Source organism: Lactuca saligna, chromosome 2 (genome assembly GCF_052625555.1).
Source record: "Lactuca saligna cultivar CGN05327 chromosome 2, ASM5262555v1, whole genome shotgun sequence".
In the NCBI taxonomy this organism is placed as follows: domain Eukaryota; kingdom Viridiplantae; phylum Streptophyta; class Magnoliopsida; order Asterales; family Asteraceae; genus Lactuca; species Lactuca saligna.
Window position 1 is genome coordinate 185,640,570 of NC_136418.1, and position 24,698 is coordinate 185,665,267.

General features: G+C 34.8%; 1 protein-coding gene across 1 annotated transcript; it reads left to right on the forward strand.

The window, feature by feature from the left end:
- The first annotated feature begins 18,110 nt into the window (after positions 1–18,110).
- LOC145028531 (sorbitol dehydrogenase) lies at positions 18,111–20,018 on the forward strand. The gene is made up of 6 exons (XM_078977223.1): positions 18,111–18,365; positions 18,466–18,533; positions 18,733–18,969; positions 19,050–19,340; positions 19,422–19,609; positions 19,697–20,018. Exons 1-6 carry the CDS (start codon positions 18,254–18,256, stop codon positions 19,887–19,889), a joined length of 1,089 nt encoding a protein of 362 aa, XP_078833349.1. The 5' UTR covers positions 18,111–18,253; the 3' UTR covers positions 19,890–20,018.
- Positions 20,019–24,698: the final 4,680 nt, after the last annotated feature.

Consider the following 24,698-nt stretch of genomic DNA (forward strand, 5'->3'; position numbering starts at 1 on the left):
TGTAAAAATCGGTCTAGGTGGCCGATTAATCGGTGCCTAGGTGCTTGGCGGCCTCCAACCGCCTACAAATAAGGGTTAGAAGGTAAAATAATCGACAATGGTCAATATCGGTTAAGACTGGTCCAATTCGGTCCAAATCAGACTAAATCGGACCCAAAATTGGATCCAAAATCAGACCCAAATTCAGGCTTAACAGAGACCACTGCCCCAAAGCATGGTTGGATCTGAATTTCAGTGAGGCCTTCTACCTTTTTTTTATAGGGATATTTGCCTTGGTTTTTTATCCCACCAACGATGTGGGATACTCAATTGAAAAAACACATTTTAATGAAGTTGAGAGCTGGTCAAACTTAAAATCAACAATTCATTCTTTCTTCTTCTATTTTCTTATTCGTATGTTCAGAGGATGTTTGGGATTCTCGGTTTGATCGGAAAAGCCTACTCCAACGATTACATATGCTTTTATTAAGATATTGGATTGTTTTTTTCTTTAATCCGGGATCAAACATAGGGCTGAAGAACAAGCATCGAAATTGAGACCTGCTCAAACTCAAAATAGTCGGAATTGAGAGCTGCTCGAAATTGACGGAGCCTCACCCATCGCTTCATGTATCATCGCTTCATCAGAATTCGTCGATTGTTCGTCGATTTCACCTGCTTGACTCTCTCTCCTTCTTGTTAGCGATTGAATCAGATGAAATGATTGTTAATTTTTTGTTCGTCGAAACACTCAGGAACAATCAATAGTCATCACAATTTTGGTTGTTTTCGTTCTCAATCATCGTGACCAGTTACCCCTGCCCCATCAAACCACGAAACACATAAACTGAAGTTGTTCCTTATGAATATTGATTGTATGTCACATATGAATATTGATTGTATGTCATCATTCACCATGTCTATGCTCCAATCTGTAAACTTGACTGTTCTTTTGAAGGAGTGGAAATCTTGTGTTGTTAACTACAAGTTTGGGTTTCATTCTATTTGGTTGTATACTGGAAATAAGCAATTGTTTGTATACTACAAATATGAAAATTGATGTTTGTGTGTTATATTTTGTGTTTATCAACATGTATACAATATGCTCGATGAAATGCTAATGTGGTTAAAATGTTGTTCTTTATTCCAGGTTCACCTGATGAAATGCCTAATGTGGTTAGATATGGAACCTTAAAGGTTAAATACCTAAATAGTGCTCCAATCATTGAAGATCATCTTGCATCAACACGCTTGATGGGTAGGCATAGGGTCTTCTAACATAAGATAGTGATATAGATGTAACATGTATTTGAATTGGTTTTGTTTCACAAGAATGCTAGAAAAAGAGTCCCACCATATATTTGTATTGTTTTTATTTACTTATATTCTTATGATTAATGTTATATTTATTAAAATTTTAATACTTTTTTTAATAATTAATGGTCCCTGATTAATCATCGCCTTGCCGATTAATCCCTTGACCACAGTCCACCGATTAGCCTGTCGAACGATTTCTACAACCTTGCTTTTGACAACGGTAAATAACCTAGAAATATATATTTTATGTTTTATGGCATTTGACAACTTTTAGATCAAGTATATACCAATTTGATAGCTTTCTTTTAGTACCTATATCACCAAGTATTTTCATTTTCATCTTCTTTACTACTTACAGTTAGTTGTATGTGAATGTCAAATGGAAAGAATAAAAATATTATTTATCATTCATGCTTTTACTTCTTTTCTTGTTCGACATTTAATGCTATATTTCGAATTCTATTTAAAACGGTTAGAATTGTCTTATAACAAAACCAAAATCAAAAACCCCTCTCTTTCTATCTTATGCTGTCACGAGAGTTTGTTGGAAAAGGACATTATTTTATTGGGAAAAATAGTCATTTTAAAGGTTCACTAAAAGTGGTTCAACATGCATTGTTATATCAATGAAAAAAATGACATTATAAGCTTTAAAACTACAAAACTAATGAACAAAAAAGCACATGATAAAGCTTGAAAGTACCTTGCTTATTCACGCAGAATATGCACTTGAAGGTAAAAAAAATGACATTTTATTGATAAAAGGTATGCACTACATCAGATTATAAGTACATTGCTATTTAAACAAAAAAAAGTTAAAACCTAAAACATTTACTTTTCATTAATGCCCTATGTATTTGCAAGTTTTCAAAACATTCACTCACATCCTCTATAAAATATATCGAATACATGTATAACGTCCAGTATGTTTTTAACATCTTACTTTGTTTATTTTCAATCCTATCCCTAAGAGCCATTAATACCCACGTTGAAAGCGACAAAAACCAATCAAATAACTCGTTGAGCCTATAAATCGAACACCTTATGTGCATGAAACCAAAAAACTATTTAACCTTTCAGAATTTGATCATTTGAAGTTATATATGTTGGGTTATGAGCATTCTAACACTCCTAAGTGTACATGCAACCCTAAATACCTTGGATCTATGTTTTCTCTATTATACATGCAAATATGAATATCCAAGGTATTATCCTAAACTAGCATACAAAACTATCAATATAACAAGATAAAATACATACCTCTTTGATGGTTCTTGTCTTCATGAAGCTTGAGTGCCTAGTGCCCCAAGTGTGACACCTCAAATGGTTCACAATCATCAAAACACTTAGAATAACTTAGAGAGAATTCTACACTTCATGAAATCGGCTAGCCCTTTCTTTTTCTCACTAGTGGCCGATTTTCCTCAAGAATAAGATGCTTATATAGTTATACAATTAGGGTAAACCCTAATTGTCATGACTTTCCATTTCCTTGGATCCATGGGTTCAAATACACCATGGAGCATCATATGGGTTTTGGCCCAACTAGATAATCCATGGAGCATTAGCCCACTATACAAGTATGGATGATTTACACAATCAACCCATATATTTAATTAGTCTTCTTTTGATCACTCAATTAATCCTAGATTAATTCTTGATCAATACTAATTAAATAATCTCATTATTATTATTATTAATATACTAGAACTTATAATATATTAATAACCATAAGTGTTTTATTTCTCTCATTTAGTCTATCCAAGTGCATGATGGTATGCAACCCAAATGGACCATGTCGGGTCGGGTCAAGTCTTACCAATTATAGTTATGGACTTAGACATTAATCCAACAATATATTCAGAATATATACCAGAGAGGGAAAAAATTCACATTGAAAGTACCATATTTTCACATAGACAAATGTTATGATATAAGAAAATTCACAACCCCTAGATCAACCTCATGGATTATACCATCCAGTTAATTTACTAATAAAATCATCTAATGCTACAAAAATATGTGTTTTGCAGGAAAAAAAAGATTTGCAAGACGAACAGTAGTTCAAATTACACTCTGCCTTGTAGAAAAATGGAACAAAAGATAATTTTATGTAACTTGCTAATGGATTCGTCAAGTACATAGTAAAATGAAAGCTTTAGCTTGCTGTAACGCCCCATTTTCTGGTATGTAATTTAAATTAAGTATTTTAATTTCTTAAGGGGTACTCGACGAGTCTGTAGCCCGACTCGTCGAGTAGAGACAGGATGATCATGCGATTTAAGTTGGCTACTCGATGAGTCCATATGCTGGGACTCGGCGAGTCTGCCTGTCTGGTTGAAGCCCTAATTTATAGGGTTTGCACCCTATTTAAACGCATTTGTGTGCCCCAAAACCAACCTTCATCACCCTTAGAGCGTCCTTTACCAAACCCTAGCCTCCCTTTAATCTTTTTGGAGTATTTCTCATCTTGTGAAGCATTTTTGGTGCATTTGAAGTTAGGTAAGAAGAGAGAAGAGAGGTTCTCAAGAGGAGAAAATGAGATCTGAGTTTCTTGTGTCCTTACAGTCTCCAATAAGGTATAAAGCTCGAATTTTTGGCTTGTCATTATATAGATCTCTTTAAAAGCTTGCTAGTGTTGCTTCTTTTTCCATTTTCTAGACATTGAGGTTGTTTTATGGGAAGTTAAGATGAATGGGTTCAGATCTAAGCATTTTTGGACTCCTTGAGCTCTAGGTTGCCACCTTTATTGAGTTAAACACCCATTCCGAACCTAGATCTCCTCTTTTAGCTTCTTTTTGGGCATTTTAGCTTCTTATGTTCTTGCATGAACGTAAAGTTAGAAACTTTACGTGTGAAATCAGTCCTAGGGACCCAGATCTATGTATTGGATGCACTGGAATCAAGCAAAATCGACTGTATAGTAATAACATGCTTGGGACTCGGCGAGTTGTTCTTCAGACTCAACGAGTCGAGTCACGAGTCCCTGTTTTTCCCCGATTTTAGAGTTTAGAGTGAAAAGTGAGTGGGGAAGGGACTCGGTGAGTTAGAGTCAAATCTAGTGATGGAGGGACTTGGTGAGTCTACGCCATGACTCGGCAAGTCCGATCAACTGAAAGTTGACTTTGACCGGGGGTAAAATAGTCATTTTACCCTGAGGGCATTTATCAGTACCTGATTTAGTGTTTTTGGAATCTGTAGCCGAGGAGTTCCGGAGTAGCAGCCAGCCAGCTTTAGAGTCAATATCTCAGCAGCCAACGTTACGAGGTGAGTTTTCCTTCCAGTAGGAATGGGTCTACGGCCACAATGCCTGCCCGTTTAATTAGCAGTATTTCCAGATTTCGGTCCAATGCAGTAGTTCAGTGTGCTTGATGTCTTTGTGATTCAAGCATGTCTTTATGTTATGTGTTTCGGACTCCGGTCCGATACAATATGTAGTATGTGTGTTTATGTTAGTAGTTATGATTATGTTATGCTATGTTCAGTCAGTTCCGGACTTCGGTCTGATGTAGCTAGTTCCGGACTTTAGTCCGATGCAGGGGACAAGGTCCCACTCAGTTCCGGACTTCGGTCCGATGCAATTTCCTGACATCGGTCTGATGCAGAGGGCAAGGCGTTGGTTAGTTATGGACTTTGCTCTGATGCAGTTTTCGGACTTCGGTCTGATGCAGTGGTCATGGCCCAATAGTTGTTTATTTGTTATTGTATGATATGTGGTAGTTTGGGGAGCTCACTAAGCTTTGTGCTTATAGTTTCAGTTTTGGTTTCAGGTACTTCCGCAAGCAAAGGGAAGAGCTCGGGTTGATGGCATCGCATGCACCACAACTTCAGTTTCATCCTGGGAGTTTTATTCAAATATTTTGATATGATTGATACAGTTTTGTTTTGACACAGTTACTATGACTTTTGGGTTATTCATTCCATGGTTTTTATTACATATGACATTCGATGATGTGACTTTTAGTAATATTAAAACAAAAAATTTTGGGTCGTATTTTGAGTCGTTAGACTAGCTAAAACGAATTTTGCAGCACACAATCTCACTGGCATATATACTCTACACTCACAACTTCTTACATCGATCCAGAGTATGTATTTGAGTCAATATCGATCCATATCAGGACATTTTAGCTCATTTTCGTCATCATCTTCACCTAAAAACGTAAAATTATATATTAATTTTCTGTATAAATAAGCAAATAACCATAAAACAATAACCATTTCAACGAAAACCTGAAAATCAACCAAAACTAAATAAAATTCAAGATTCAACCAAAAACCCAAAATTTTCATTTAACATTTTTACAAATAAAACCTAGATGGGTATCTTTATCCAATATATATATATATATATATATATATATATATATATATATATATATATATATATATATATTGTTTTTCAAAAGTTGAATACTCATATACATAGATTTATCATAATAAAGTGAACCAGGATGAACTTAAACATCTGGAGGCTTAGTTATGTGTGTATAAACCTTTAACCATTGCACAAATTTGGTAATCTTGTTCTTTGTGAAGCCTGTCATATAAACCATACACAAAATTAGTGAAACTTGACGATTGTTTTTAGGGCTAGGGGTTTCTTGGAGAAACAGTGGGAGATAGAGAGAAAAAATGAAGTTGTGTATGGGTCGTAATAGAGGTGAAGGAAGGTAGCGAAGATCAGTGGCAGCAGAAGCGACATAAAAGAGTTTCTTGATGGTGGAAGAAGTGGAGAGGGCATTGAGAGTGGAGGAGGCAGCCAGGTTTCTGAGAAAATGATAGAACGGGCAGAAACACTCATAAAATGAATGGGGAAGGGTGGCTTAAAAAATGCTTTAAAGAAGAGGGAGAAAAGTAAGCGATAGATTAGGGTTTTAGAGAAGGGTGAAAAGAAGGGTGGCCATGGATGGTAGAGAAAGGTGCAACTATGCACCAAGGGAAAAGTAATTGTTATGGTAGTGAGATAATGGATGATTAGGGCCGAGATTGGTAGGTAGGATAGGAGTTACCATTAAAATTATTCAACATTTTCTCCAAGCATCTTATGATGGTATTTGATGCTATAATAGTTGTACCTCTTAAATCTTTCAAGAAACATCAAATATGCTTTATATAATAGTGTGTGTGTGTGTGTGTGTATATATATATATATATATATATATATATATATATATATATAGACTAAATTTTATTTCAATTTTGGTTTATTTTAACAGTATGCAGTCGTTAAAAAACAAACAATCTTATCCTTGCAGATTGCAGACATTTGGACCACCTCTTCACCCATGACACTCACCTGAAATGAAGAAACCAAGAACACTATGATACGCTCCCTGCTACACTGCTTTTAATTATAACATTTCCATTTTCTTTGGAAGAGTGGGCCGACTGTAAGTCGTAGGCACAGAGGCTTTGGAAGAGTGGTTGGGTTGAGGTGGTAGGCAAACAAACCCTGGCATTCAATTTTTAATTATAACATTTCCATTTTCTTTTAAAAATTGGTTTCAAACGTATGTAAATAAAAAATCACTGTAACTTTCATTCGATGATGAAAATCTCGAATGAGTTAATCAATTGAATTAGCTTCATAGTATTTGCCAACCAACTAACTACTAATCATTATATTATGTTTAGATATCATTTTGTTCAAATTCATTTATCCAGTAGCAAATAAAAACTGTATGTAACATCCTATTTTTCGCAACCAAAATTTTTCATTTTTATTAAGGTAAAACTCCCCAATTTATAAATCAATTATTAAGAAAACCGTTTATTCCAAATTACATTTATTAAGAATCAAAGTATCATAGAAAATGCGGAACCCCAATGCTATTAATGAGTGTGTACAGTCCCACCTTCGCCTTTCCATAGTCGCCGATGATACAACCGGGTAAGCATAAAGCTTAGTGAGTTTCCCCCAAAATACCCCATACGATAAGCATACAAGCATGCATCGGGTCTATTCAGCCATCGAGCTGGAATACCCAGGGTTTTTTGGCCTACCACCTCAACCCAACCACTCTTCCAAAGCCTCTGTGCCTACGACTTACAACTGGCCCACATAAGGTATCTTGGCCTCAACCCAACCGCTCAAGCCACTACTACCATATGTTGACATATAAACATTCAGGATCAAGTAGGCACATAATAAAGGCAAACAACAATCATACAACTCATTACAACCTACTAGTCATCTTACAACATATAACCTTGCTACCAACTAACCTCCATAGAATGCGTAACTATAAGTAACCAGAGTTGAGATAGCCACCCGAACATATGATCATAGTCTAGAGCCACAATCAAACAAGGAACAGGAAAGAAAGCCTAGATCAAGAGTTCTCAGGCTATCCTACATAACTACATGTAGTCCTTAGGGTACTCCATTAGATGATAACCATCAAGTACAGATAACATACAACTCTATAGATCACTACCGCATAACAACATCCTATATACCAAGATACAGATCTAACAGATCACTCATCACAGCAAAATCCTATATAACAGGTACAAATCTAAAATATCACTACAACATAGCAACATCCTATATACCAGGATACCGATCTAACATATCACGATAGCATAACAACATCCTATATACCAGGACACAGATTTCACAGGTCACTACAACATAGCAACATCCCATATACCAAGATACCGATCTAACAGATCACTACAACATAACAACATCCTATATACCAGAATACCGATCTAACAGATCACTACTGCATAACAGCATACTAAATATCAACAATCCAGGGAATGCATAACCGTATATACTTAGAGGTGAGATAGGCACCCGGACAGGTGATCCTACTCCAGAGCTACAACCCAACAAGGAACAGGTAAAAGAGACTAGATCAAGAGTCCTCGGTCAATCCTACATGACTATATATAGTCCGCAAGGCATCCATCTACTAACAGATAACAAAAACTAGTGGGTCGTCATTGGTGCCTTCGACCCACAGGTATAGTGAGGCGAAACTCACCTGAAATGAAGAAACCAAGAACACTATGACACACTCCCTGCTACACTGCTTGCTCCCGCGGATCCACTAACATTAGAACCATATAAAATCCTAAAGTCATGCTTGGTCAAAAATTCAACGGTCAACGGAGTCAGCAAAAGTCAAAGTCCAAGGCTGGTTGAGTACGCCCTGCGTATTCAACTTATGCCCCGCGTACATGGGATTGCTAAGTAGGCTGAACGTATGAAAATTATGCCCAACGTACTCGAGCTGGTTCCATCATTTCCATTCAGCACTTAAACGCTTAAGGACTTTTCACCCAAACTCAATCTAGGCTTAAAACATTGTCTTATGTCATAAAGTTTCCACCTTCATGACTTTCTATGTCTAGGGAAGGTCCAAAAGCTAAAATCCTAACTTATTAATCGATTAAGACATCACAACTCTTTCATGGAAGGGATAGATGGACCAATATCACATTTTTATGATTCATAATAGCTCCATAATGGATAAAATTTACAACTTTATCCATTAGAATGGTCCCAACAAACAAGATCTAGTCTTTAAGCCTCAAAGGGACCAAAAGTGCATCTTTTTCAACTTAATCCATTAAGTCGAAGTCTCCAACTTTCATATTTGAATCAAAATGATGTTTAGATGGATAATGTTTCCAACTTTATCCATAACAAGGTCACAAACTTTCAAGATCTAAATTTTATGTACTTAAAGTGACCAAAAGCTCATAACACCCAAAACGAGCTAGATCTAACAATTTTATCATACATATTCAAACTTTATACATCTAGAAGAAAGATCAATGTGAACAAGGTCTGGATCTACAAACTCCAAAGCAACCAATGCTTCTTCAGTTAGTTCTTCCTTCTCCAAGGTGCACCAAAAACACTCCAAAACATTTAAAAACACTTTCTTTTTGCTCACAAGGCTCAATCTAAGGTTAAGGAGAGGGTGTTGGAGAGGTGGAGGATGATAATGGAGTGGATTTTGGAATGTTAAGGAGCTTAAATATAGGTCAAACCATGAAAATAGGGTTTAGGCACTGATCGTGTATGCCCAACGTACTCAATTTACGCCCAGTGTACTAGGGATGACTTAGTACGCTCAACATACTCCCATTACGCCCAGCGTATGCGGCTCCGTTTTCGACGTTCTTGATGGGTTTTTGGTCATAAGACATCCTATGTGCTCATACAAACCCTAATGCTTGGATCTAGGTTTCTCTATTGTACATGCTTTGAATCCAAGACTATAAACCCTAATTCTAGCATACATATAATCATATTAACATGAGAATAAGTTTATAGTGTTACCTTGATTGTTATGTAGCAATAACAATCCCAAATCTCCTTGTATTAACTTTGGAAGGCTTAGAGTCACAAGTGTCACTCCTCTAATGGCTCACAAACACCATAAGCAAGAGGATGAAGAGGAGAGAGGATGGAGGCTGCCAAAAACGTGTGTAAACCCTTACAAGAAGCTTAGCCCCGTTTTTGAGCCTTAAGGGGTCTTTATATAGTTGGGCTATTAGGGTTATCTAACAAGGAAACCCTAATTTGGATGCTTAAGCCCTAAGCAACCCATAGACTCCTTTAATTAAGCCCATGGACGATTTCCTTATGGGTTTCCCATTAGAATTCGTCCATCCCTTAATATAAGGCAATCCATGCCCAAATTGCAATTATCCTGTAATTACAATTCCAGTCCCTTAAGTTTAATTAATCTCTTTTAGTCACAAAACTAATTACCAATTAATTATTGACTAATATTAATTAAACAATATGATTTCTCCTTTAATATATTATTCTCATAATACATTAATAAATCATATTTAATCCTTACTCTCCATAAATCATCCTATCAAGTTGCTTTGGTGAAGGCAACCCAAAAGGACCATGCACCATCGGGTCAAGTACATACCAAAATAGTTATGGACTTAGACACTAATCCAACAGTCTCCCACTTGGATAAGTCTAACAACTATTCTGCGTATGACTTCAGATCCTGATCTGCAATCATAGCTTTCCAAAGCCGCTATCAACTCTGATCATATCAGATACGCGTGTCCTTAGATAAGGGATCATATATTCCTCCATTCTAGATATCGTATGAGATATGATTTCAAATCATTCTCTTTGTACTATATCTCGATTTCCGATTTATGACGACAGACTAATTGAACAAATCAAATTAGTCCTACCCCGGCCGAGCATTTACGTATGTCATCACTAAACCATCGAGGGGCCTAAAGATATCGCTTTTATCCTACTTTGGATAAAAGGAACGGATAAACTTTGATACAATGCTCGCTTGCACTCACTCACCGAATTACACACAACAATATGTTTTATAACACCAAGTTACTGGTGCGTTTACATATTATCAATGTGCAACCGATCAGCAAGATACAACTCCCACATCTCGGTTTCAAGAATATAAGATGTTATCGTCTCACTAATCACTCGTAATATAATTCATGGAGTGATCCAAGTGAGCGTGGGTTTAATCCAATGCTCAAATCATATTCATAAGCACTCATGAACGTTGCAGCAAACATTTGCTTATGTCTAATACTTTTCTAGACAATCCACACACCAATTCATGACAATCTTCATTCATATCTACTTCCAACATATGAACGACTGTGGCCCGTTTGAATAATTTGATTATTCTTAATAAACTCAATTATTCTGGAAGTCAAAACATGCAAAGTGAAACACAAGAATAATACTAATCCCATATGGCCTCAAACCTTTGAGTATAAACAAAACACATTTTATTTATCACCATATCGATTACTCATTATTTGTCGTTTCGGGTAATCAACTTTTTACTTGAATCATTACACTTGTCCCATGCTCCTAGCATGCACACAATGTTTACCTATGGTTCTTACTTTTGTGAAATAGACAAATTGAACACATTTCCAATCATTCTCATTTCACAACTCCAAATCCATTTTCTTAAGTGTAAGAATATCAAATTCTTGTTACTTATAGAATATACTAGATTCTAACACTTTATGCAACGATCCTTTTGTAATGTCACTGCACCAAAGTCTCAAAGACTATTGCCAATGATATTACAAAGTCCTCTATCGGAGATTGTTACAAGACAATTCCTTAGATGTGATGTCTCTCACTCAAAGTACATTCCTTTGAACATCCTTTTGCATAAAAGTTTCTAATCTAGACATAGATTTTTAATCTTTATTTCCCAATATGGACACATTTCCATACTTTCCATATGACAACTCATTTCTTAATAGAATCTTTTCTATTCATCATAATGTCAATATGGTCCATTAATACCATGCTTCCAACTACTCACAAGCAACCAATCCTCGTCGAACTTTGGATTGTTCTTTGACAATTGTTTAATTATTTTAGTCAAAACCGATTCTAGTCCCTTTTCCCTCTAAATGCGCTAGACATTTGGAAAATTTTAGAATGGTCAAACATTAAAGCATTTGCAATCGATCCTATACCCGAAGCGTATGGGACATGATGCACAATGTTTTATTTGCTATGTTCTCAAAATTCGAATTGTGAAGAGGAATGCCGTAATCATAATCGAAATTTTAAGAACACACTATGTACCTTTGACTAAATTTATTAACATTTCACAACCTAATCCTTTAGATTTGAAATGAAGCATAATATTCTCTCCCTTAATTATAGCAAAACAACCTTTCAACTCTTACAACTTTGCAAAGTATGACTCTTGTTTTCTATAATTAATATTGCCAACTATGCAATACTTGCCTTAATAATCATACAATCATAACATTTATGCTCCCACTATCATGATGATTATTATAAAACATAACACTTATGCTCCCACTAGCTTCGACATATATTCATAAACATCTTAACTTTTAGAAAAACAATACTTATTGAATTTCTTAAGTTCATGTTTCTAATACTTAGTGCTTTGATAATCTTTTATCAGGACTTCTTGAACTTATACACTTTTGCCTTAGATAGTTCATATGTGTGTCTTAACAATTAAGATTAATTTCCAAACCTCACAATTCAAATTATGGAAAGGGATGCCGTAACCATGATCGAATTCGAGAATGCAATTTTACAATCACTATCTTTTAAAATCTTTCTTAGTGAAAGCATTTTCTCACAATCATTTTCATGAAGGAGGAAATCTTATGACACTTAGATTTAAACGGTGTATGTGTTCCTATCCATGTGAATTTGTTAAAACCAAAGTTTACGACAAATTCAAACTCATATAGATCGAACTTCCTTAATCTTGATTTCTTGCCTTATGGTAGCACAGCTGCCCACCACGTCTTCCAAGTAGTTAAGCAGCTCACCTTTTCCTATCAATGTACTTTCCATTGATCAAGGTCCTTGCCTTTTATGCTTTCAAATGAGAACTCACAGGACTCACATGCATAATTAACTCGATTGGATTGGCACAAAAACAAAATAATGTCTTCACGATAGGTTGTAAACCTCAACTCGTGTGCTAGTGATGATCGATAAGGTTTATTTGATTTGTTCTTGAAACTTTTCAAGACTATTAAGACTCCCACTGACTCCTTGACATATACGATTCTCTTATCAAAACATTTCTTGACAAACAAATATTCAAGAGTTAGTGTAGCTTTTATCAAAACACTTCATAAATTGGTCCAAGTTGGTCTTTGTCTTATTCAAGACATCACAACTTTCCACATTTGATGAATGTTATAAACCTTTAATACTTTTCACTTATTGTCACAATCTTAACTTTAAGACTTGTTATTGGAACGAAGTATGATAGACTTCTTGATTTAACCATTTCTTCAATCCTTGATTCCTCTTCTTAAACATACAATTGTACTAAGACTCACTTAGAGGATCAATTGAGATATGGTTCTTAATCATTAAGACCTATCATAAAGCATAAAAGCTACTCTCCCTTCTTCTTAGAATGGAGAAACTCTTATCTTTCTGCCTACTTGATTCTTCTTATTCGTTTTGCTATTGATCTAAACCCTTCAATCAATTCAAAATTCCACTAATCTTGTAAGTGTAATCATATTTACTAAGCCTTTAGTAAATCATGACGAATATCTTTGTTACTCTTATGGTGAACTCGATCAACACACAACTTTGTGTACTCGATCTCCTAGTCCTTCACTTGACATTTCCATAAATAACATAACTAAGAATCATATCCATTCGTTTGTAGAAATATGCAAACATCAATTTTCATAATGATTTCATTGCAAGGAAGTAAACAAATAAATAAGTCAAACAAAATTTATTTTATTTATAAAAGCAGCGGAAAAACATTTGTCCTTACAATGCAAAATCTATTGAAAACTATGTAAAAAGAAAATTTCTAACAACTCTATCATAACTATCTAAGCTCAAAATCCAATCTTCAAGTCCATGCGATCAAGATCCATCTCTTGTGATTAGATTCATCTTGCTCTCTTATCAAGCTTCCTTTCTTTTCACCGATCCTTCAAAACATTCAAATGCAATCTTATCACATCATGTATTAAGAATCAATGAATAGGAACTTAATGGAGTTAGATAGTGGATTCTTACCTAAAGTGTAGTCATACTTTTGACTCTCCCATCTCTTAGATCTCTTAGGTAAATAGGGCAACTTCGTCTCCAATGCCCCTTCTTTTGGCAATAAAAGCAAATTGACTCTTTTGGAACAACACATGGAACTACTTCAGACATCGCCTTTCTCTTATGATCAAACTTTTCGATCATTGCATGTCTTTCATTGCCATTGTCTATATCCATAGAGGTCTTGAAGGCAGATTCACCAATCAACTTTGCTTTTCTGTTGCGCCAAACCATTGTTGATTCAGCAACAATAAGCATGTAGGTGAGATCTATAAGTGTCACGTCGTGGTTCATCATATAGTACTCTCTTACGAACTCACTATACGAGTTAGGAAGTGACTGAAGAACCCAATCAACAGCCATTGCTTCACCGACAACGGATCCCATCATTCTTAATCTATCAATGTGTGACTTCATCCCTAAGACGTGTGCACACACCGACTTGCCCTCTTTATGTTCACTTGCCAAAAGGGCTTGAGTGATATTGAATCTTTCAATTTTACAATCTTGTGGGTTAGGGAGAATAATTGGAGGAGGAGGAGGAAGTGAAGCATGATTTCTTGTTCCTCGATCGAATCGTGGAATATCATCTTCATGTGGAATGCTTGTTACACAGGATTTGAGAAGACCATAGTTGTCGAACTTTGACATCGGGAGAAAAAACGAATTCAAGTTAGTTGATTGATTGAGTCCTTGGTAAATCACCCAAATGAAATTCCAAGGCTAGGACCCAACACAATATCCTACAACTCGGGAGAGGGATGCCGTAACCCAAATTGCAGAACATTTGAAGGTAAGTGAATGACGATTCACTAGTTTCCACCATGAAAAACGAAAAAGAAATTTAAGTTTTAAATCTATGAAAACTCCTAGATCCTTTGAGATTCATTGAACTTTCAATGGCATGTTTAAATCTCGATATGCCCCTCTTGTTTGTGACTGGGATGTCGAGGATCACAAAGCAGGTGTGAATAACCATGCAAACTACATGGTACCCTCACATGTTACAATCACCTATACGATGTGCCGGTAAACCACACACACTCCACCGAACTATGACAAACATTGAGTCACCCTTTGCTACCTTTGCTTAGAACCATTTAGTGTGCCGGTAAACCACACACGCTCCACTAACGTCTTTGCAAGGGCACAAAGTGTAATTTCATGGAATTGCATCAATTCACTTTTGCCTAAGTAACTAAGATTGGGAATTTGAAAAACATTTAGTTACTTTGTATTTCATTATACTTATAATGGAAGGTTTCGTCCTATCCTACCCGTTCGGCTAACGACCCTCCACTAGTCAAGAGTGCGGTGGGTAAGAGTGGATACCCATTCAATCGCCATTTTATAGGCAATTTCCTTAAACACCCCTTACATACCAGCTTCGTGAATGAGGCCTACTAACGGTAAGACTGACTTTTACTCATACATATATATATAATGTTAGACCTTTAATGTTATATATATAGTATATGGTGTATTTCACACTTTTAAAATACTATATGGTTAACTTTAACAATTACACTTTTAATTCAATTAAATGGTTAACCTAAACTTTTATGGATTTATTAAACCTCTTTTAATTATACTCCTTAATTAATTAATAAAGCCATAAGGGTGTGATTTGAACTTTTCAAAACATTACTAGGGTTTTAGAATTTAACATTTCTAATTAAACCTTTAATCAACTTTTAAATTCCAAAACTTGAGGGCAAGTTTTGAAACCTTTTTCAAAACATTAGGGTTTTAACTATTTAAATTTCAAAACAACAAAACTTTTAGGTTCAAATTTAAACTATAAAACGTAAATGGTAAAATATGAAACTTTTTATAACAACAAGAATCAAATAACAAATAATCTAAATTAACATTTAATCACATAATTATCTATATTTGATTTATTTAATGATTTCTTGCAAAACAATTTATCAATTTACTCAAAATAATTAATCAATTATCTTATAAGGAAACAATTATCTTGTTAATTGATAATTATCTTTAATTAGATCAAGAATATAGTCATATATATCATAAAATCGGATTTATATTGATCTAACATGATAAGGTAACTATCCAAATGCAAAAACAGCAAGAAATCCCGAGATAAGCATTATCTGACGCTCGAACTCGCCGAGTACTACACTGTACTCGCCGAGTTGAGGGGTACTCGCCGAGTTCCTCAGCCATAAAGCCCAAAAAACGATTTTCCAGTTATACAATGCATCAATACAATTGAAACCAAACTAGGCTCTGATACCACTGATGGGTTTTTGGTCATAAGACATCCTATGTGCTCATACAAACCCTAATGCTTGGATCTAGGTTTCTCTATTATACATGCTTTGAATCCAAAACTATAAACCCTAATTCTAGCATACATATAATCATATTAACATGAGAATAAGTTTATAGTGTTACCTTGATTGTTATGTAGCAATAACAATCCCAAATCTCCTTGTATTAACTTTGGAAGGCTTAGAGTCACAAGTGTCACTCCTCTAATGGCTCACAAACACCATAAGCAAGAGGATGAAGAGGAGAGAGGATGGAGGCTGCCAAAAATGTGTGTAAACCCTTACAAGAAGCTTAGCCCCGTTTTTGAGCCTTAAGGGGTCTTTATATAGTTGGGCTATTAGGGTTATCTAACAAGGAAACCCTAATTTGGATGCTTAAGCCCTAAGCAACCCATAGACTCCTTTAATTAAGCCCATGGACGATTTCCTTATGGGTTTCCCATTAGAATTCGTCCATCCCTTAATATAAGGCAATCCATGCCCAAATTGCAATTATCCTATAGTTACAATTCCAGTCCCTTAAGTTTAATTAATCTCTTTTAGTCACAAAACTAATTACCAATTAATTATTGACTAATATTAATTAAACAATATGATTTCTCCTTTAATATATTATTCTCATAATACATTAATAAATCATATTTAATCCTTACTCTCCATAAATCATCCTATCAAGTTGCTTTGGTGAAGGCAACCCAAAAGGACCATGCACCATCGGGTCAAGTACATACCAAAATAGTTATGGACTTAGACACTAATCCAACAGTTCTTTATATCCATAGAAAGGTATTGAAGAGCTCTACAATATTATCTAAATATATTGGACTAAAAACTTCTTGAATGAAAATCCATATTTCATGCAAGAACCCGACTTATAACTTTTTCCGTTCTACCCTTCGGCCTAAAACACAATTCAAAGGTTTAGATCTCATAACCATCATTATCTCCTTCAAAAAGGTCTAAACATTACATCCTTAAGGCCCAAAGCCTTTACACAATCGACTTTCACACCACGATCCTGAAATAAGAAATGATGGGACAGATGATGTTACACATTCTTTATTTTCTTTAATCATTTTTAACTATTAGTGGTAGCCTTCACTCCAGTGATGTTAAACGAGATTTTATTTGTTAATCTTTACATATATATATATATATATATATATATATATATATATATATATATATATATATATATATATATATATAAAACGGTATAGTTCGGTTATCTGCGGATACCTAAATTAGGATCAGCTTTTATCAGTTTCAGTTTTTTTCAATTTAGGATCAGCCGGTTCAGCTAGTTTTTTGGGTTTTGCGGTTTTTTGCACATATCAACTGAGTATTAGATTAAACATGTTAATCAGACCTAGGGACAACTTCTAAAGTTTACTCCTTGTTATCCCTACAATTAGGCTGGGAGGTATTATCACCTGTAAGAAGGGAAGAAAAAAAAAGCCATGTCATTATTTTAACAATTCCACAACCAACCTACTAGGTTGTGGAAATGGTGTTCCCTAGTGAAGTGACGATGAAGAAAAGAGAGATCGTAGAGAGAAATAGACACAAACAAATGCTCTACCAATTAATGGGCATCACGCCACAAGATACCTATCCATCTTTAGAGCGATGTCGACATCAGGCGTAGGAGTGATGCCCCATACCATACCGCACACCCTTATCTCGCATCCCATACCAGTGAGAGAAAAGTACGAAGTTCATTTGAATAATGATGATAGTGAGATTGGATAAAGTATTAAAATATGTGAATTTGTGATAATACACGTGTATATCTAGTCCGATCGTCCATACCTCTGTTACAATCCTTTTTTCATAAAATATTAAAATATGTGACTAGTTAGACGTATGATGAGATGCAAGAATTTTATTTTAATCTTCACCTTTATCTTTGGATTCCAATTTTCAATTTTACAACCTTTTCTTATCCAAATTTATAATTTTTGGTATCACAAATTAATAAAAACTGCAGAAAATAGACAAGTATATCACCACAAGGGCCAAGAAGACCAATTAGCGATATCAAGCCTCATCGATCATTGTGAAGTTGTAGAGAGATTGAGAGATGGGTAAGGGAGGAAAGAGTGATGGCTCAAATGTTGAAGAAGAAAACATGGCTGCTTGGCTTGTTTCCATCAACACCCTCAAGATCCAGCCCTTTAAACTTCCGCCTCTTGGTATCCTTTCTATCTTCATCTTCCACTTCTTAATTTCAAGTTTGTACAAGTAAATCGAGATTAATTTCAATAGTTGACCAACTTGATTGAATTGATTCAGGGCCTTATGATGTTAGAGTAAGAATGAAAGCTGTGGGTATCTGCGGTAGTGATGTTCACTATCTCAAGGTCCGTCATCATCCCCCTCACTCCTTTTAGGGTTTCATCGGATTCTGGATATGTGATTTCGCCAAATTGAATAATCAGAATCCTCTTTTGAATTATGGATGCTTCTTGATTATTATTGCTATTTGCTTGATAGAATATACAAAGTAACAATCGATGTAATTGATTCCCGATACAAATTTTACTATGAAAACATACGCAGACATTAAGATGTGCAGATTTTGTGGTGAAAGAACCGATGGTTATCGGACATGAATGTGCTGGTGTGATTGAAGAAATTGGGAGCAACGTGAAGGATCTTGTCCCTGGTGATCGTGTAGCTCTTGAGCCTGGAATTAGCTGCTGGAGATGCACACAATGCAAAGAAGGCAGATACAATCTTTGCCCGGATATGAAATTTTTCGCCACTCCTCCCGTCCACGGATCTCTTGCCAATCAGGTAAAGTTTATACTGTTACATCGTCATCGTCCCCAATAAGATGTTGAAACCCTAATTTTGATTATGGGTTCAATCAACAGGTGGTGCATCCAGCGGATTTATGTTTCAAACTGCCGGAAAATGTGAGTTTGGAAGAAGGTGCGATGTGTGAACCGTTGAGTGTCGGAGTCCATGCTTGTCGTCGTGCTAATATAGGCCCTGAAACAAATGTTTTGGTCATGGGGGCGGGGCCCATCGGCCTTGTCACCATGCTTGCTGCTCGAGCTTTTGGAGCTCCGAGGATCGTGATTGTTGATGTTGATGACAGCCGGTTGTCAGTCGCAAAAGAGCTTGGAGCAGATGAAATCATCAAAGTCTCGATTAATATTCAGGTTTTGTTTTGTCGATCCCTAAACCCTAAATTTTTTTAATTGCAAATCGATCGGCTGAAATTATTTGTTTAATGAACTTAGGATGTGGAAGGAGAAGTGGAATCGATACAGAAAGCCATGGGAGGTAGCGTGGATGTGAGCTTTGATTGTGCAGGTTTCAACAAGACAATGACAACGGCTCTCACCGCCACACGTGCCGGCGGCAAAGTGTGTCTGGTGGGGATGGGCCACCATGAGATGACTGTTCCGCTTACTCCGGCAGCCGCCAGGTGAGTTTCCTTTTTGAACTCTGTTTATAGAATTTGATTTGGTTGCCGGTAAACTGAATGGTGGTGGTGGTGGTGGTGGTTGATTAGGGAGGTTGATGTGGTGGGGATCTTCCGGTACAAGAACACGTGGCCTTTGTGTTTGGAGTTTTTGAGAAGTGGGAAGATTGATGTGAAGCCATTGATAACTCATAGATTTGGTTTCTCTCAGAAGGAAGTGGAAGAAGCTTTTGAGACGAGTGCACGTGGCGGCAGTGCCATTAAGGTTATGTTTAACCTTTGAAGAAGAACTCAAGAAGAAGAAGAAGAACAAAAATAAATGAAATGTTGCTTTTAAATATTTGGTTGTAATTTTCATGTTTCTGAAAATGTATATTGCCTATATGAAAGTAATTTATAGTATTTTCATCAAGTTTTTTTGTACTAACATCAACAAATAAATAAGCTTTAACATATCCATAACAAAGAAGTATTATCCATGGAACGATCCTACTAAGAATATAATGAGTTTAAATCCACTCTAATAACTAAAAATTGTTTTTATCATATATTATTCTCTAATTTATTTTATCATTAAAAATAGTTTTTATCATATATTATTCTCTAATTTACTTTATCATATGTTATTTATGATCAATTTAAATTAATTTTTTCTATATGTTATTTTATCATTTTTTATTCTTTTTTAGTAAACTTCATATAAATGTAATGATTCGTAATACATCACAATAAATGTGATGTAGTTTTATGGATTAGATTATTCTATTCAAAGTAATTATTACTTTATATATATATATATATATATATATATATATATATATATATATATATATATAGATAGAGGTTCAGGTTCATTTGAAATCATTCTAATTTTGTGAGACCATGAGACCAAATCTAAAAATAATTTTAAAATGCAAAATAAATGAAAAAATCCAAAAAAAAAATTTTAAATATTATTTTCGGAACTTGAATTAACTAAAAAAATATAAAAAAAAATTAAAAAAAAATTCCGTTTTTTTTTTTTGAAAAATACGTGAATATTCTAAATAGAATATTACACTAACATATTTTAAAAAACAATTTTAAAATGCAAAATAAATAGAAAAATCTAAAAAAAAAATTTTTAAATATTATTTTCGGAACTTGAATTAACTAAAAAAAATTAAAAAAAATAAAAAAAAAATCTTTTTTTTTTTGAAAAATACGTGAAGTATTCTAAATAAAATATTACACTGTACATATTCTAAAAATAATTTTAAAATGCAAAATAAATGGAAAAATCAAAAAATTCTTTTTTTAAATATTATTTTCGGAACATGAATTAACTAAAAAAAATAAAATAAAATAAAATAAAATAAAATAAAAAAATGCGTCTCACGGTCTCACAAAATATAGGTGGTCTCAAATGAACCTAACTATATATATATATATATATATATATATATATATATATATATATATATATATATATATATATATATATATATATATATATATATGGTTAAGTTCAAAATGTGAAAACGTGAGAACACCACTCTACGTTACTATTCTACGATGAATTTTGTATATACAGTGATATAACATTATTCATCAACAAATATACGAACAATCACACATTAATATTCACATTAAAATTTTTATATACAACTTTATGACATTATTCATCACCGAATATATGAACAATCACATATTTAACATTTACATTAGAATTTACTAAATTACTACACATATATATAAATTTTATAGTAGAATACCAATATAAAATTAAATATATTCATATTATAATTACTACAATAGTATAAATATTAAATTTAACATAAAGTAGTGTTCTCACGTTCTCTAATTAAATAGTGTTCTTATTTGAACTTAACCGTATATATATATATATATATATATATATATATATATATATATATATATATATATATATATATATATATATATATATAGGATTAAGTTCTATGGAAAATAAAAACTAGAGCATCAAGTTAGGATCCAATGAATAATTGACACGTGTTACTTTATTCTCTAATGGGTGAATTACACGAATGGTCCCTCTAAATTAGGATAATTTGTGTGTTTGATCCTAAAATTATTATATTTTAAATTATGGATAAATTATAACTATCAAACAGTTTTAGATCTTGAGTATTCTTAAATTTGCAAAATTCATTCTTAGTGGGACGTGATTGACGGTTAACCTTTTTTTATGATGAACAAAGTTGTTGCATATTCAAACAACCATTACATATTCAAATAATTGTCTAATTTATTGAATTAAACATCCTTTAACTTACTAGGCTTTTTGGGATGAATGAAAATATAACTTCCTTCCATTAATGCTTGATATTATTAATTAAGCACTTTGAATTAAAACAGAAGTCATAAATTACAAATTCATAAGATTTGTATTTATTCTTAAATATGTCAATGGAAATCCATCGGTTTAAAAGGAAAGTGTATATTAACTTCCATTACTTCTTTAAATTAACACGTGTTACTTTCATCCGAACGGAAGTTGGAAACTAAAAATTCTTGATGTTAGTTTTTAATCGTTAAAGGTAACTGTAATTTCTTTGATCGTGGGTTTAAAACCATAATTACAATTGAAACAACCATATTTTCTAAAATAGAAGTTAGGGATATCTACACAAATTATACCAAACCATACGGACCATTTACGTAATTCATGTTTTCATTGGTTAAGGAGTTGTTGCGCTATTTTCCATATAACCCTTCCCTATATATATATATATATATATATATATATATATGAGGGGAGTTGATGAGTGTAACCATGTTTCCCAAACTTACATCCATTTTAACAAGATCGGCCCCTCCCCACCCAAATCTTTTCCAATTTAAATCCAAATCTTACCTTTTAGCCCCTAACTCCATAATTTCCTTTCATTTTAAGTCCAAAACTTACCAAATAGCCCTCCACTTGAGAATCTTTTGCAAAGCAACCCATAAATTACCTTTTTAACCCCTGCCTTCAATATTCTTTACAAATGAAGCCCAAAACTTACACTTTTTAATTTTATTTAAACAAACGAGCGTTAGAACTCTCCCCCACTTAAATTAGATTTCGTCCTCGAAATCATTCCTTACCATTGCCTACTTGTCCAACCACGCTAGTAGCATGGTCACCAACTTGGGCACACCCTAGCCTTCCCAAGGTAGCCTTGACCAGTCTTCGCAGAGACCTAAACTCCGTAGGTGAATGAATTCCTCATAACAAGATCACATCTACTTCGTCTAAAATTTGTTGTCTTGAGATAGTTTGATTCCCTAATAGACTACTCATAATGGATCATTATTGTTGAATACAACCCGTTTATCCTGCAACTGACTACTCAACTTCTGATCACTTGCGGTTCCCACTATAAACAGTGTCACAGACCCAATTATCCATGTTGGTCAATTATACTTAGCTAAGGCTCAGGTAATCCCGCTGCGATTGACTTAGCTTAACCCAAGCAATCTGTTATTCCATTCGTACTCTTAACCAACAACACCAATATTAATACTGCCCAAACACTGGAACCGCCCAAACACTAAACTTCCTAAAGCAGTATGCTGCTACATGGTTGCTTCCCAAAATCTATCGATACCTTCCTGGTCTCAATTCACCCGTTTGTCATCTGAAATATTAGGTTCCGGTCTGGCTGCAGAATCTGAATCTCACTCTTGGGTGCTTAACACCATATTGAACTGACATTCCAAGGATTCGAATATACCCAAGAATCCTTACCACCTTTCACTGGCATAACCAACCCCGCTACCTTGTAGTAGCCTAAGCCCTTGGAGCGACAAACTTCCTCGTGCACCTCCCTGTACGTGATGTACTGACTCTGGCCCTGCCGACCTTTCACCTGATGATCGAAAGTCATGGGTCTCTTCCCGGACCCTTCTACTATACACACCTAGCATGACCCTCTCTTCCCAGGGTACTCCAAATCAACCTTGCATCTGCAACTCTTGGAAATCATATCTTTCAGGGTCTAACACCCTGTCACGCTCACTAGCTCACCTGCCAATGGCTAAGCTGCAACGACTGAAACATCCTCTATCCCGAACTGGGTCATAAACTCTTCCCCGAAGCTTCTCAGATTCTCCAAGACTCTTACTGATTTGAGTATGGATCATGTGCTTTCTGTAGTACGGGCCCAATACTACCTTCCACACCTATCCATACTTTCCTTAGTAATCCTCCTGAATCCTCCGAGTCACTTCCACAAACGGGTACACCCAATTCTCACTAAGCCTCACTACTAACCCACTGAAACATATCCTAGGCTTTCCTAGGTTCCCGTACCCACCCAGTCCTCATCTGCTGAAAGGTTTCTAGCAATGTCAACTAGCTACCTCATGAATATCGCTACATGCAACAGAGATCAGATAATCCTTCGAGTAAAAGACCCATCCCTAGAACGGTTGGACTCAAACAAAAGTTGTGCAATAGGGTCAAATCTATCACTATGAGATTATCCAGCCTGTGCCACATGTGACTTAGCATATTCACTTAATAGCTAGCTCACATTACTAAAAGTCCCACAAAGCACAAAGCAAGCAGCATTCAAACAATGGAAAATCTAACCAACATATTCCAATCAAATCATTCTATCCTCTAATCAGGAATCTGTACATGCAATTCAAAGGCTCATACAATCAGGCATAACCTAAACAGGTTATCCTATCACTGACTGATCAGTATTAGCATGCAAGTCTACAAGCACATATAATAGGCATATAAGGCATTCTCCTAGATCCTTAGCCCTAATCTAGCATGTAGTTTACATAATCATATCATAACATAACATATCATAACATGTATGAGTATCTTAGGGAAAACTTACTTGAGCTCGGCTGATTGTATGCATCACACACATTGTTCTTTTCAAAGTCATTTTCTCTTTTCAAACTTCTTTTTATAAAATGATTTTACTTTTGAAATTTTTTATACCAAGTCCTTAGTTTGAGTTCAGACACGCACGGGAGTGTGCCCGAATCCCTCAAACGAAGTCTCTGATACCAACTTGTAACGTCCCAAAATTCAAGGCCAAAATTTCATTTTTAAATAAGTTATTAT

Excerpts from the sequence above, each read along its gene's own strand:
- LOC145028531 (XM_078977223.1), top strand. The coding sequence starts at position 18,254 with ATGGGTAAGGGAGGAAAGAGTGATGGCTCAAATGTTGAAGAAGAAAAC. Across the intron at positions 19,341-19,421 it reads AAGTCTCGATTAATATTCAG|GATGTGGAAGGAGAAGTGGA; the intron begins GTTTTGTTTTGT and ends TAATGAACTTAG. Across the intron at positions 19,610-19,696 it reads CTTACTCCGGCAGCCGCCAG|GGAGGTTGATGTGGTGGGGA; the intron begins GTGAGTTTCCTT and ends GTGGTTGATTAG.